This window comes from Chlorocebus sabaeus, chromosome 6 (assembly GCF_047675955.1).
Source record: "Chlorocebus sabaeus isolate Y175 chromosome 6, mChlSab1.0.hap1, whole genome shotgun sequence".
Classification (NCBI taxonomy): domain Eukaryota; kingdom Metazoa; phylum Chordata; class Mammalia; order Primates; family Cercopithecidae; genus Chlorocebus; species Chlorocebus sabaeus.
The window spans coordinates 41,820,607-41,836,790 of record NC_132909.1 but is presented as its reverse complement, the minus strand read 5'-3'; the positions used below and the strand labels follow the sequence as shown (position 1 = coordinate 41,836,790).

Genomic DNA, 16,184 nt, shown 5'->3' with positions numbered 1-16,184 from the left:
ATCATTACATATTGCTCACATATTACAATGATAATATTTTGGATATATTGGGTTAATTAAATTGTTACAACTAATTTCACTTGTTTCTCTTCTTCTTTCTTAATTTTTTTTTATTTTTGAGATGGAGTCTTGCTCTGTCGCCCACACTGGAGTACAATGGCGTGATCTTGGCTCACCTCAACCTCTGCCTCCTGGGTTTAAGCGATTCTCCTGTCTCAGCCTCTCTAGTAGCTGGAATTACAGGCACCTGCCATCATACCCAGCTAATTTTTGTATTTTTGTAGAGACGGGGTTTCACCATATTGACCAGGCTGGTCTTGCACTCCTGACCTCGGGTGATCCGCCTGCCTCGGCCTCTCAAAGTGCTGAGATAACAGGCGTGAGACACTGCACCCGGCTTTCTTTTCTTTCACTTTTATTTTCTTTCTTATCTTCACTTTTCTTTCTTTCTCCTTTTTTTTTCCTTCCTTCCTTCCTTCCTTCCTTCCTTCCTTCCTTCCTTCCTTCCTTCCTTCCTTCCTTCCTTCCTTCCTTCCTTCCTTCCTCCTTCCTTCCCTCCCTCCCTCCCTCCCTTCCTCCTCTCTTTCTCTCTCTCTTTCACTCTTTCTTTCTTTCTCTCTCTTTCTCTCTTCTTTTTTACTTGAGATGGAGTTTCGCTCTTGTTGACCAGGCTGGAGTGTGCAGTGGGGCGATCTCAGCTAACTGCAACCTCCGCCTCCCTCTGCCTCCCGGATTCAAGCGATTCTCTTGCCTCAGCCTCCCAAGTAGCTGGGATTACAGGCGCCCACCACCATGCCTGGCTAATTTTTTGTATTTTTAGCGGAGACGGGGTTTCATCATGTTGGCCAGACTGGTCTCAAACTCCTGACCTCAGGTGATCCACCCGCCTCGGCCTCCCAAAGTTCTGGGATTACAGGCGTGAGCCACGTAATAAAGGGCCCTTCTTTATTTTTCAAGTCTGGCTACTAGAAAATTTAAAATTCACATGTGGTTCACATCTTATTTCAGAAGATTGGCTCCTTTTAAAAATCTCAGGCTGCTAGTTCAAAGGACTAGGAGCCAGGAAGGTCATAAAATCTGAAATTTTAAAATAATTATTTTTTTAAATTTGTGAATAGCCATATATTATTTATAACTGCTTATGACCTTATACACAAGGTTAAGGGAAAATACCCTCTAAGGTGGGCCTGGCTCAGCTTAGGGAGGAAGCCCTGCCTGAAAAGGCTGCAGCCTGGGCTGTCACTCTTTCTTCACTTCGCCCAGCATTTGGTCATATCTTCTGTCACTCAGGGCCTGAAGGGGCGGGTCCTTAAACCTTATCCAATCAGGAGCACTGAGCTGGGAACCGTCCAATCAGGCACACAGCTGGAGTGGAAAGGACGGCTTCCGGGATGTGGCTGGGCCATTGTTTCTCGCTGTTGCTGAGCTTCAGGTGTCTCTACTGTTCTGTGTCGTCAGCGTGTGTGGCTTCATGACCTGAAGGTATTTGGAGATCCATAGCTAAGATGCCAGGACCCCCTGAAAGCCTAGAAATGGTGAGAGTGCCGAGTCCGACATCACGAGAGAGGGCAAGGGGTTGCTTGGAACCGGTGGGAAGTGGCTGTGGCGTGACTCAGGCCTCCTCGCAGTCAGCTCCACAATCTGCGCCCGAGTTTTCCTTGCCCAGCTCGGCCTCAGTCTCCTTCAGTCATAAGTTGGCGGCTGCGTCGACAGCCGGGGCCTCGGGCGTTTTGTCTTTTCCCTGCACTGTGACTGTGCCCTGCCTGGATCCCTCTCTGGCAGCTCTGCCCCCGCAGCACCGCGTCTCAGATTGTGCAGGGACCACGGGAGGGTCGTCAGGGGAGAATCCTGAGTTGGGTTGCGGGTTCATGAATGGGAAGAGCTTTGGTCCGTGGGGTTCCCAGTTGCTATTTTCTCCTATTAAAAATTTATGGAGTCACTGCAAAAATATTAAAGAATTTAATCAGAGTGGTTCTATAATTGTAGAGCACCCAGCGATGTTTTGTAGTTTGTGGTCTGTGGGAGAGGCTTGAAGGAAAATCTTTTATAAAATGCATGGTGAAGAAACCAAATTTAGTAATTGGTTAGGTACAGTTACGTGGTTTCTTAATTTGTGCATTAAAGGTGAAAATTTCCTGGTTATGTAATCAAAGCTTAATTGGCAGTTTATAGTTGCTGAAGCCTGAATTTTGTTTCTCTGAATGTAGTAATTAAAAATAATGCACCTGAGTTAGATTTAGATTTTTTTTTTTTTTAAGTAAGAATCCAGGGACTAGAGATACCTCAGTCTAATTGCCTGCCACTTATTTATTTTCACACTCCACAGGGAACTGATTTTCTACTGTATTTTTCACCTGTGTCCCAAGCAGCGTCTTGGAACCCATCCCCCATTTCTCCAGCCTCTCTCTGGCTTGCAGTAAGATAATTTCCAGTTTCTTCTGACGTTCCCAAATGCCAGCTTTTCCTCCCTAATTCATATTATTGCCTTTTTGTCTTCTAGTGTACTTTTTTATACCATATTTTAATTATTTTTTTGGCAAAGCATTAAATGGTTAAATGGTGCGTTTAAGGAGATTTGTTGTCTGTAAATATTTCCCATGAAAAGAAAGCAAATAATAATACCCTGACACTATACTGTCATAAATCTGTGTGTCTCTTTTGCTTTTATCTTGTCTAGGCACAGAGATGTTACCGGAATGTTTTTGGGTCAAAGTTCTCCTTTGGAAAATTTACGGGGTGATGTGTCCTCAGCCACCCTTTGGTTTTTTTGTGTGCATGGGTTTCAGTACTATCTGGGGATACACAAAGGTAACTGCCATGGTTATGTTAGCTGGAGTGTCCATTGGATTTCAGCTTCTGGTGTATTTTCTCCCATAAGATGACCTGAGGTATGGAGTGTACCCTCTCAAGGGAGCAAGTGGATATTCTGGGGCTAAGGGGAATCTGCCGGTAGACTCTTATTTTGAAAGGGTAACCCCTTGAAATGTTAAAATTGCCTTTACCCAACCAGGCTTCCATTTCTTGGAGACAAATTGCTGGTCAGCCAATCAGATGCTGGTAATGAGGGGCAAACACAGAAATAATTTCTGCCCCCTGGATTCTCTAAGGGGAGCAGAAAAATAGTGAAATAAATATAGTAAAAGAAAGAGAGTAAAAAAAAAGTGAAAATTTTGTGACCAAAAAATAGTATCCCAAAAGACAAGAACGAAAACAAAACTGACTCCAGTGAGATGGTGTAAGAGCTTGCCAAGTAAAATGCAAGTGGGACAGTCACCGAGAAATAGTGCAGTGTCTTCTGGATGGGTGGTTCTTGAGCACACAATGAGCAGGAGTGGGTGGAAGAATCAAGTGATTGAATGGCCTTACTTGAAACATGAGTCAGACACATCTGTTATTTGTTTATTATTTATTATTTATTTTTTTTTTTTGGGTGGGGGACATAGTCTCACTGTCGCCCAGGCTGGAGTGCTGTGGCCTAATCTTGGCCCACTGCAAGCTCCGCCTCCCAGGTTCACGCCATTCTCCTGCCTCAGCCTCCCGAGTCGCTGGGACTACAGGCGCCCGCCACCGCGCCCGGCTACTTTTTTGTATTTTTTAGTAGAGACGGGGTTTCCCCGTGTTAATCAGGATGGTCTCCATCTCCTGACCTCGTGATCCACCCGTCTCGGCCTCCCAAAGTGCTGAGATTACAGGCTTGAGCCACCGCGCCTGGCCTGCTTTTCTTATTAAGGTATACAGTATAAGCACCTTGGCCGGGCGCAGTGGCTAACGCCTGTAATCACAGCACTTTGGGAGGCTGAGGCGGGTACATCACGAAGTTAAGAGATCAAGACCATCCTGACCAACATGGTGAAACCCTGTGTCTACTAAAAATACAAAAATTAGCTGGGCATGGTGGCACGCACCTGTAGTGCTACTCGGGAGCCTGAGACTTGAACCTAAGAGGTTGAGGTTGTAGTGAGCCAAGATCGCACCACTGCACTCCAGCGTGGTGACAGAGAGAGACTCCGTCTCAAAAATAAATAAATAAATGTAAGCACTTTAAAATTTTTTTCCCTTATATGAACACAGTGTTTCAGTAATTTTGCTGAATTTTTTAAATTCTTAATTTCAAAAACCAAGTGAGTAACTCTAACATGAAAATTAAAGTTGGAGCCCAGTGACTCAGAGCTAAGGCTAATACTGAGCCTGCAAAAGGAGTTTATGAAAGGCCTAGTTAGTTTTTTTTCCGGAGAGCCTCCCCTGCAGAAGTTCCAGCCTGCTCACTCCAGTCATGGAAGAAGGCTTTCTGCTGACAGAAGCTGCAGAGTCCTGGAAAGCTACAGGTAGATGCAGTTAAGGCTAAGATAAAAGGGGACAGGGAAGGTCACACTAGCCATGTACTTGTTATTGTACATCAGAGATGCTACTGATTTAGTATCCTGAAACTTTGCTGAAGTTGTTTATCAGTTTAAATAAGTTTTGTGCTGAGACTGTAGGATTTTGAAGATACAGAATCTTGTCATCTGCACACAGGCATAGTTTGATTTCCTCTCTTCCTGTTTGAATGCCTTTTATTTCTATCTCTTCCCTTATTGTTCTGGCCAAGACTTTCAATTCTGTGTTGAATAAGAGTTTTGAGAAAAAGCATTCTTGTCTTGTGCCAGTTTTCATGAAGGAATGCTTCCAGCTTGTGTTCATTTTCTATGTTGACTGTAAGTTTGTCATACTTAGATGACTCATTATTTTGATGTAGGTACCTCCAATGCCTAGTTTTTTGAAAGTTTTAAACATGAAGGATGGTAAATTTTATTGCAAACTCTTTTAACATCTACTGAAATAACCTTGTGGTTTTTGTCTTTAGTTCTGTTTACTTGAAGAGTAACATTTATTAATTGTATGTTGAACCAACTTTTTATTTCAGAGATACAGCCAAGTTGATCACAGTGGATTAGCTTTTTGATGTTCTCCTGGATTTGGTTTGCCAGTATTTTGTTGAGGATATTTTCATCAATGTTCATTAAAAATATTGGCCTCAAGTTTTCTATTTTTTTGTTTTATATTTGCCAAATTTTCATATCAGAATAATGCTATTTTTATATAATGAGTTGGAAAGAAGTCCCTTTTTCTCAGTATTTTGAAATAATATTAGTAGAAGTGGTACCAGCTCTTATTTTACATCTGGTAGAATTCAGCTGTAAATTTGTCTGGTTCTTTGTTTTGTTTTTGGTGGGTAGGCTATTTATGCATTTATTTAATTTTGTTTTATTTTACTTTTTGAGAAAGAGTCTCACTCTGTCGCCCAGGCTGGAGTGCAGTGGCACAATCTCAGTTCACTGCAACCTCCACCTCCCGAGTTCAAGCAATTCTCTGCTTCAGCCACCTGAGTAGCTGGGATTACAAGTGTGGACCACCACACCCAGCTAATTTTTGTATTTTTAGTAGAGATGGGGTTTCACCATGTTGACCAGGCTGTTCGCTATTCTTGAACTTCTGACCTCGTGATCCACTCGCCTCGGCCTCCCAAAGTGCTGGGATTACAGGCTGAGCCACCATGCCCAGCCAGCTATTTATTTATTTATTTATTTTTATTTATTTATTTTTTGAGACGGAGTCTCACTCTGTCGCCCAGGCTGCAGTGCAGTGCCACAATCTCGGCTCACTGCAACCTCTGCCTTACGGATTCACGCCATCCTCCTGCCTCAGCCTCCCGAGTAGCTGGGACTACAGGCGCCTGCCTTCATGCCCGGCTAATTTTTTGTGTTTTTAGTAGAGATGGGATTTCACCGTGTTAGCCAGGATGGTCTCAATCTGACCTTGTGAGCCACCGCCCCCAGCCCTGACTGGCTATTTGTTACTAATTCAGGTTTGGAGCTTGTTATTGGTCTATTCAGGGATTCAATTTCTTATTTGTTCAGTCTTTGGAGGATGTATCATTGCTCCAAGGTTACAATCCTCGAGCTTGGCCCAGCGAACTTTCTAATTCATGTTTCCTCAGTTTTTTCCTTTTAGGTAGACATATTACTTAGAATGTGCTAGAGGAACCTCTATGAAGGGATCTATCCTTTGATTGTACTCTACTTGCTGTAACACCCAAGGATGCGGAGTCAGGTTAATCCCACCTAGAATCTGCACATAGGGTCAGGCCTCTGCCTGGGATTTACAGGACAGGGCCAGACTTTCGATTGAGAATGTAATGAAAACCAACCAAATATATTTTCTGCACTGTGAGATGTCAGCATAGACATCTTAAAGCCCCCCTTTGAGAGTGTGGCTTTGTAAGCTTTTCAGATCTTGTTTGGTGACCTGCTACAGTTATATGAGAGGCTCCAGGTATAAATAGAATCTGATGACAGAATCTATAAGTGTAAACAAGCATCTTCAGAGTAAGAGATCAAGGCCACAAAGTATCCAGAGCTATGACCACAACTATACCTACCTGTAAATTGTAATTATGGAGTAGAGTATTCTTGTCCTTCTTACCCAAAAGCTAGCAAATCAGGATAGGTTGTCCAGATTCTGGAGCTCCACCAAAGCAGTTCCATTTTCTATTTAGAATCAGCCTGAGTTTCTCCAGTTCGGCTTATCATTGGGCCATCAGCCTTGGGTCACTGGGAACCCTCTCACAATCACCTAGGTTTCTTTAAGACATTTGAGGATGTCAGGGACAGAATTGTGTCAGGCTGACAAGAGTGATTAATTCTGCTTGTGTCTCAGTGTAAGAGAAAGGAGTCATTCTGTGTTTTTTTCTCCCTCATAAGAGATAACTTTGGTTGGTGCCCAAATTAAAGTTTATCAAGTTTTCTGGTAGTTGGGTGAAAGACAGAGGAGGTCTGGCAACTCAAATAAACTAATAGCTTCCATTTCATATTATCATTTGAAAAATAGATGAAGCAGTCATGGTCCCTACCATCCAGGAACTTTTAGTCTAGACTAGCAACTGAATACATGGTTGAATTAAGCATTATATGGTTAGTAGAATGAATAGATGTTTGGGGAAAAAAAAAAAAACAACAAGAACTTGGGCCACTTTTTGAAAATATTGCTGTGACTTCTGATGTTATCATTATCACCTGAAGGGATATTTATGGACTGAAGAGGTGTTATTATTTGTGTTTATTTTACTTTTCTAAGAATACATATTTATCTTCTAATAAAGTTATCCTAGAAAACTTTAAAAGATTCATTTAAATTGCTTATTAGTGTATGTTATAAAATTGAGAGAGCAGTGGCAAAAATAGATTAAAGTTACATAAACTCTGGGATTTAAGTTTTTCTTAGGTAAGCTTAGGAAAAACAGAACTGGAAATACCTCAGTGGCATAGAGAACAAATTCAACCTAGGGTCTTCTCCCTGCCCCAGTTCTGATCAGATTCACTTTTTTTGGAGGCATTTTTAGCTCTGGCCCCACTCTGGAGTCTTTCCTTACAAAACTGATTTATAGAGATTCACGTTTTGGCTGGTAAATCCTGCTGACTTTCTAGAGCTGGTGCTTACAATATCCTGAAACCCAAAAGTAGATACATAAGAAAAATAAACTATACATTTTAAGATCTTAATTTTTAAATTTTGTAGTAAAACCAGTGCTTACAGAAACATTCCATTTAGCAACTTTTCTATTCCTGCAGATCCAGTAGTTGCTATACAAGTCACAAACAAGTATATATAAACAGAAAAAATCCTCTAAACTACATTAAACTCTGTCTATATTTCTTTATATATCTTCATCTGTCTATATTTAGCTTTTAGTTTATATGTTTTTAAGAAAATCAATGACAGAGAAACAGAGGAAGAAGTGCTAATTCTGGGCCCTTTATCTAAATCCTGAGAATTATTGAACACTTAGTATGAACTTCGAAGGTCTTATTAGGATTTAATCACAGAATGTGTTATTCCCAGCACCGTGCTCTGTATCATACTCTTGAGCATATAGTACCTGCGCAAGAGTGCTGAATGTAAGGGGCTCTCTGCTGTGCCTCCTTTCTCTAATGCTAATGATAAGCCCAGGTGGAGCAACATAGCAACATTGACTTTGACAGGGGACTTGTTTGGAACACCCATTCATGGACCCTTTCTAAACTTGCAGAATCACATTACATAAAGTGGGACCAACATTACCAAGTGATTTTTGAGTTCATTAAAGCTTGAGAGGCAATGCTTAGCTAAGTGACTATCAGCCCAGGCTTCTCATTAGGATCACATGGCCAATTTGCAGACATCTCTTTCTTTACTTGTGCCATCTCCCCAGGTTCTGTGTATTGTTCTAGGTGAAAGTATTCATATTGTTTTAATTGTTTCTCATGTGACTCTAAGGTGAGGACAAAATCAAGTGGGTGGGGTTCAAGATACATTCATAAGAGTTGAGTTTCACCTTTGCACTAAAAGGTAGTCACAGGAACTGTTCTATTTGGTTTTAATAGGAAGAGGTCAGTGTGACCCATATTTTCATCACCATAGCAGAAATTGCTGGTGTTTGTGGCAAGGGCGGGCACATGAAGACAGGAATAGAGAAACATATTTTTATATTCATTGAGCAGCTCGTTGTTCCTGAATCTCTGCTGTTATAAAGGACAGAAATGGGTGGGCTTTTTCTGCAGGTCTTAGTTCTTTGTTCTGTAGTTGTGAGGCTTGCAGGTAAATGGGTGGTGCTGACTTCTTTACAGGAATTTTCTCAAGATGCAGGTGTAACTTCTCCAGAGAATGTCATCTGAAAAGGATTTCCAAAGAAGGCAAAAGAGGAAAAATGGCTTTTTTTTTTTCAGCTAAATATGTCTCAGATGAAGATCTGTGTCTACTCTGCCTCATGGAATGCCATGCATTTAGTCCTTGCAAACCTTTACTTCTCTACTTGTGTTTCTTTTCCCCTAATGAGTTTAACGACTTTTTAAAATTCTTGTGATAGTCAAGGGTCTCTGCAAAATGTTTCTCTCCTATATCCCAGAACCTTCTCTACACTCTCTAAAGCATGACTTCTTATATGCCATGCAAAATTCTTAAAATGAATTTATAGTCTGCACTATTTAAAATGTTCCCTTTGTTGCTGTTGAACATGGGAAAATGTAGATATTCAAGATTCCCATTGGCGGAAAGCTGGGCTCCTTAGTAAAGATAAATAGCATGTAGTCTTGTGACTTCATCTGTTTTCTCCATTAACTCTGTGCGGAACAGGATTAAGAAAATGCTTATTTAAACAGGATAGCGTTTATTACCCTGAAAATTCTGAAAAAAAGTTATTGAGAGATACCTGCTCTCTCGGGTGCTAAAGAAAGACTACTTTAAAATGTTATTAAAAATTACAGAACATAGAAGATATCTGCATCTTGAACTCCACATAATACTGACTTTTCTGTGTGGTTAAGTTCAGACTAGAATTTACTTTTTGAGAGGCAGTATCTCAGCAGTGATGATGTGTTCTTCTGTGTGCATCGCATCAGCACATCATAAACATTTGTCCTAATGCAGTTGATTTTAAAATTTACTTAAAGAGCTCTCTGAAATACTTCACTATAGAGTTCATTATTTTTCTCTTCATTATTAAGTATCTTTATGTAGCTAAAGAAGAGCTGTGCATAAACCATCGCATTTAATCCGGCAGCTGCCTTTCTTTCTTAGGTTTTCCTTGCATATATCTGTCTTTGGAAAATGAAGACTCTTGTCTTTGTTTACAGGGCAGAAAAATTGAGTAAAACACAGGTTCTTCCACTTACGGGATATTTGACAAAATATTCTTTCTGGGCCAAACACATTGGCATTACTAGTGGGCTTGTTAGAAATTCAGAAAGCAGAGTTTATTTCAGATCTTCTGGAAAAAAAATTGTGCCCAAGATCTTCAGTTTATTGTTCACATTAAAATTTGAGAGGTGCCTTCTAACTCAACATCTTTTTTGTCTGAAAAATATATACAACTCGTTCTTTGTGTGGCAAATATAGCACTAAAAAAGTACATGTTTGTGTTCATGCATTTAGTTTTATACTTTAGTATTCATAAAAGTATGTATACACTGGTGTTGTAGATCTTATACCATTCTCATCCCTCAAAGAATACATTAGAGAATATTTCTGTGTTGAAAATTGTTGGATAACTTCAGTCATTCCTGTAAGTCAGAACCAAACTTTTTTACTCTCTCATTTAACCTTAACTCAAATGATAAATTTTGCCCACGTGTAAATATGTGTGTTTGTGTGCATGTGTGCATGCGTGTGTGTGTTTGTTTCAGGGGCCGTTGACATTTAGGGATGTGGCCATAGAATTCTCTCTGGAGGAGTGGCAATGCCTGGACACTGCTCAGCAAGATTTGTATAGGAAAGTGATGTTAGAGAACTACAGAAACCTGGTCTTGGGTGAGAATAACTTTAATACACAATTCCTTATATACCCTAAAGTTTTCATTTCTCTGTTTTCGTAGAATAATTTTTGATAATTTATGCTTTTCATAAATGAGTTTCTGATGCCTGTTTTAAAAAAATCTTGAGGAATTGTCCGTGTAAAAAAAAAAATTCTTCAGGATGTTTTATCTTGGCCTGATCTTTTTACATTTCTGAGCTGGTCTATATCCTTCACTCTAGAGTAGTGATAATTTCAGAAATTTAGTGGTATAAAATATTGTTGCCCATATGTTAAAATCTATATGCCACCACTAATTTTTTATCCATGAATACTGGGTGGTGAAATTAAGCACCTACAAATTTAAAATATTTTCTAAATGTTAAGAACTTTCTGTCATTAAATAGTATTTTGGGATAAATTTTCTAGAATATTCTATTACATCCTCTTTATTAAGCATGGTACTAGGTAGGCAATTAGAGAATACGGGCAAGATTCATGTTATTTATTTTTAATAAAGCAGGTATTGATGTCTCTAAGCCAAATCTGATCACCTGTCTGGAGCAAGGAAAAGATCCCTGGAATATGAAGAGACACAGTATGGTAGTGAAACCCCCAGGTAGGTGAGAGTGAATGAAACAGTTGACATAGATGAAAGGTTGAAAGATTTAAAAAAAAAAAAAAAAGCCAGTCCCTGCCAGGCGCAGTGGCTCACGCCTGTAATCCCAGCACTTTGGGACGCCGAGGCCGGTGGATCGCCTGAGCTCAGGAGTTCGAGACCAGACTGTTTTATACCAACATGGTGTAAACTCTGTCTCTACTAAAAATAGAAAAATTAGCCAGGCGTGGTGGCAGGTGCCTATAATCCCATCTCCTCAGGAGGCTAAGGCAAGAGAATTGCTTGAACCGAGAGACAGAGGTTGCCGTGAGCCGAGATCGCACCACTGCACTCCAGCCTGGGGGACAAAAGCAAGACTTCATCTCAAAAAAAAAAAAGAAAAGAAAATAGTTATCAAGTGAATATAATACCATCACCAAATCTGTCCTGCTGATTTGGGAAGCTGTGTTCCAAAGCAAAGAGTTTCCTGGAAGCCTAAGGTATATATATTTTTGTTGTTGTTATTCTTGTTCTCACATAGGGCCATCTTCTGTCTTATGCTTTTAAATTCTCTAAGGATTCTACTTTCTCTTCATTGATACTCCTTTAAGTTTACAGTGAGAGCGAAAATCCTCTTCATGGCATACAAGAGACTGCACAATCTGACTGCTTTTCCATTGTTTTGGGAGACACACAAATATCTGCATCTGCATGATTTTGAGAAACATATGTTAAACTATTTTATAGTTCTCTTTTTGCATCATTTCTAAAATGTGTGAGGGTAGTGGTCTCTGTTCTATTGGTTTTTATGTTAATTTTCTGAACATTCCATCCTATTCTTGTTAGTATATTCTTGAAATATAGTTTGAAATTTTAAAGTATGATGTCCCTCTGTTTTTTTTTCTCATAATTAATTTGGCTATTCGAAGTTTATTGTAGTTTTTTGTAAATTTTAGAATTGTAGTTTTCATTACTATAAGAAAAAATGCTACTGGAATTTTGATAGGAAGTTTGCTGAATCTATAGATTACTTTAGAGAATATGGTACTTTAACAGTATTTATTTTTTCAATCCATAAATATGAAATATTTTCAAATTTATTTGTGTCTTCCCTAATTTCTTTTATTGATTTATATCTTTCATTGTTAAGATTTTTTGTCTCTTGGGTTAAATTTGTTCTCAGAAATTAATTATTTATATTTTTAAAAAGATTGTTTTCTTGGTTGGCACAGTGGCTGGGGCCTGTAATCCCAGCAATTTGGGAGGCAGAGGCAGGTGGATCACTTGAGTTCAGGAGTTTGAGACCAGTCTCGCCAATATGGTGAAACCCTGTCTCTACTGAAAATATAAATAATTAGTTGGGTGTGGCGGTGAGCACTTGTAATCGTAGCTACTCAGGAGGCTGAACCAGGGGACTCACTCTTACCAGGGAGGCAGAGGTTGCAGTGAGCCAAGATCACTGTATTACACTCCAGCCTGGGCCACGGAGCGAGACTGTGTCTCAAAAAAAAAAAAATTTTTAAAAATAAATTTTTTTTTTTTTTTGAGATGGAGTCTCTCACTCTGTCGCCCAGGCTGGAGTGCAGTGGTGTGATCTCCGCTCACTGCAAGCTCTGCCTCCTGGGTTCTTGCCATTCTCCTGCCTCAGCTGCTCGAGTAGCTGGGACTACAGGCACCAGCCACCATGCCTGGCTAATTTTTTTGTATTTTTAGTAGAGACAAGGTTTCATCATGTTAGCCAGGATGGTCTCGATCTCCTGACCTCATGATCCACCTGCCTTGGCCTCCCAAAGTGCTGGGATTACAGGTGTGAGCCACCATGCCTGGCCTAATAAAACTTTTTAAATTTCTATTGTATCCAATAGCTTGTTTTAAGTGTATAGAACAATAACATACGTTTATGTTAATTTTATATTTTGTTAATTTACTGAGTGTATTTATTAGTTTAAACGAATTTCAGTGTACTATGGTTTTTTATGTGTAAGATTATATGTTACTCAAACAGCAACTTTTTACTTATTTGTCTTCAGTTTCAATGGCTTAAAAAAAATTTTTTTTTTCATTATTCTGCCACATACTTCCAGTGCTATGTTAAAATAGAAGCATTGACAGTGGGCACAATAGAGTTTACTATTGGTATCTGTGAATTTGAAACAGCAAACAACTCCTTAAGTTTTCATAAACTAATTTCAGGAGGTAAAGATCTTTTCTTGGGTCCCCAGGGTTCTGGGATACCCCCTGGGTTTGTAGTGGAGTGGGGTTGTAACTTGGTTGCGAGGCTGCTGGGTCTGCACTAGGGTCCACATTTAGTTGTCTTGTTGCAAGAGGCTTGGGTAGTTGTAATTCCCAATTTTTTTTTTTTTTTTTTTTTTTTTGAGACAGGAGTCTCGCTCTGTCACCTGGCTGGAATGCAATGGTGTGATCTCAGCTCATCAAAACCTCTGCCTCCCTAGTTCAAGTGATTCTCCTGCCTCAGCCTCCTGAGTAGCTGGGATTACAGGTGCCTGCCAGCACTCCCAGCTAATTTTTTTGTGTTTTTAGTGGAGACTGGGTTTCACCATGTTGGCTAAGCTGGTCTCGAACTCCTGACCTCAGGTGATCCGCCCGCCTTGGCCTCCCAAAGTGCTGGGATTACAGACGTGAGCCACCGCACCCGGCCACTCGTTTCTTTTAAATGCTTGTTAGAAGTTTCGCATCAGAATATTTTATTTATAATTATACTGCATATTCTCTGAAATTTTACTGCCAGTTATTCAAAATACCTGCCTTTGATGAGTACACACTTACAGTCAAACACTGTAGTCAGACAAATTCTTTTTTAATGGTACATTAATGTTGCATACCAAATTGTATGAGTAAACATGTCTCTTATTGTTGTGCAGTTTCATATTAGTGGTGTTTTTAGTGTAGGTTTCTTAATATCAGCTTATCATGGTTTTTGGTTATGTATTAGAATTTTAGTCAATTTGCAATTCTGTCTGTATACTTTATGTCGATGTGAGGTTTAATTAAAAGATAAATCAGCCATATGTCTATCACAATCGTATATGTGTGTTTATCTATAAATATGACCCCAATATTGGTTATGGCTTATCTTGTATATATTCTTTCTTTCTTTCTTTTTTTTTTTTTTTTTGAGGTGGAGTCTCACTCTGTTGCCCAGGCTGGAGTGCAGTGGCGCAATCTCAGCTCACTGCAATCTCTGCCTCTCGGGTTCACATCATTCTCCTGCCTTAGCCTCCCAAGTAACTGGGACTACAGGCGTCTGCAACCACATCTGGCTAATTTTTTGTATTTTTAGTAGAGAGGGGGTTTCACCATGTTAGCCAGGATGGTCTCGATCTCCTGACCTCATGATCTGCCCGCCTCAGCCTCCCAAAGTGCTGGGATTACAGGCATGAGCCACCGCGCTCTGCCTCTTGTATATATTCTTTCTTAGCTGATTTTCAGTGGTGGTTTTATCTTGTCTAAGTGAGTAGTCATGCAAATATTTTCACCATTTCTTGTTTTCATGATTTGTTTAATCATGAATATATATTTCCTTTGTGTAAGGGAAATACTTCTGTGATTCGAAGGTAATTTTTGAAAAGATTTATAATTCTTTTTTTTTTCAGTTTTTTGGTTAGAAAATTAATTGTTGTAAAAACACATAAAATTTAGCATCTTAAATCTATTTAAGTGTACATTTCAGGGCCCAACATATGGGTGGCTCACGTGTAATTTCAGAAATTTGGGAGTCCAAAACAGGAAGATCACATGAGCCCAAAAGTTTCAGACCAGCCTGGGCACCATACGAACCAGCCTGGGAAACATATGAAGATTCCCTCTTTACAAAAATTTTTTAAAAATAGCCAGGCATGGTGGTGTGCACCGGTGGTTCCAGCTACTTGGGAGATTGAGAGGGGAGGATTACTTGAGCCTGGAACTTTGAGGCTGACGTGACCCTTAATTGTGCCACTTCACTTCGGCTTGGGTGACAGAGTGAGACCCTATCTCCAAAGGAAGCTGTATATTTCAGGCATGTTAAGTTTATTCACATAGTTACGCAAAAGACTTCTAAAAGTTTTACATCTTGTGAAACTAAAACCCAGTACCCATTAAGTAACAACAATGCATTTACCCTCTCCCCAGGCTTGACAAACACCCTTCCAATTTCTGTTTTTATGAGTGTGACTACTTAAGATATATAAGTGGAATCATACGGTATCCATCATTTCGTTTCTGACATATAGGTGACATTTGGAAAGTTTATCGTAAAATGTGATAATTTCTTCTTTAAAACTGAATAATATTTTATTGTGTGTGTCTATATATATATGCAACACTTTTGATGTGTTTATAAATCAAGAGACATCTGAGTTGCTTCAGCCCTTTGGCTTTTGTGAATATGGGTACAATAAACATGGATGTTCTGATAGGTCTTCCAGGTCTTGTGTTTCATATTTTGACTATAAATTCATAAATGGAATTGCTGTATTTGATAATTAAATTTTTAATTATTTGAGAAACATAACATTTTAAAATAATGACTGTATCTTTGTTTTCTACTAACAATATAGGTTTCATTTTTATTGCATCATCAACAGATTTGGTGTGCTTAAAAAATTTATAGTGGCCATTGTAATGGGTGTGAGGCAATTTTGTTTTTCACTCTTATTTTCATGTGTTTCTATACAAAGTAGAGAAATGTTCTGTGTCATTTCAAATACTCTTTTTCTATATGTGTATCTTTTCTGATGAAAATTTTCAATTGCTCATTTCTAAATCAATTTAGCATTATTGTTCAGTTTTAAGAGTTGTTCATATATTATGAATATTAACTCCTATCACATATGATTTGCAAATATTTTCACCTATTTCCTAGAAGGCATTTTCCCTCAGTTGAATATTTTTTTTAATGTGCAGAAATTTTCAAGTATAGTGTAGTTACATTTTTCTGTTTTTTTCTTTGTAATTCATGCATTTAATATTATATCTAAGAAAATGGTGCTAAGACCCATATCATCTCGTTTTTTTTTTGTTTGTTTTTTTTTTTTTTGAGACGGAGTCTTGCTCTGTAGCCCGGGCTGGAGTGCAGTGGCCAGATCTCAGCTCACTGCAAGCTCCGCCTCCCGGGTTTACACCATTCTCCTGCCTCAGCCTCCAGAGTAGCTGGGACTACAGGCGCCCGCCACCTCGCCCGGCTAGTTTTTTTGTATTTTTAGTAGAGACGGGGTTTCACCATGTTAGCCAGGATGGTCTCGATCTCCTGACCTCGTGATCCGCCCGTCTCGGCCTCCCAAA

At 39.4% G+C, this 16,184-nt stretch overlaps 1 protein-coding gene across 7 annotated transcripts in view; it reads left to right on the top strand.

Annotated features, from left to right (window-relative positions):
- Positions 1-1,383: 1,383 nt before the first annotated feature.
- The window catches only part of LOC103234265 (uncharacterized), a 32,131-nt gene continuing 17,330 nt past the window's right edge, over positions 1,384-16,184 (top strand). For 3 of the 7 annotated variants that reach the window (XM_073016742.1, XM_073016743.1, XM_073016744.1), the window contains exons 1-2: positions 10,197-10,320; positions 10,824-10,922. In XM_073016742.1, the coding sequence (XP_072872843.1) occupies positions 10,290-10,320; positions 10,824-10,922 (130 nt within the window). In that variant the 5' untranslated portion in view covers positions 10,197-10,289. Of the gene's footprint in view, positions 1,536-10,196; positions 10,321-10,823; positions 10,923-16,184 lie in introns of those variants that run through there. The other 4 variants (XM_073016739.1, XM_073016738.1, XM_073016740.1 and 1 more) reach the window with 4 other exon arrangements.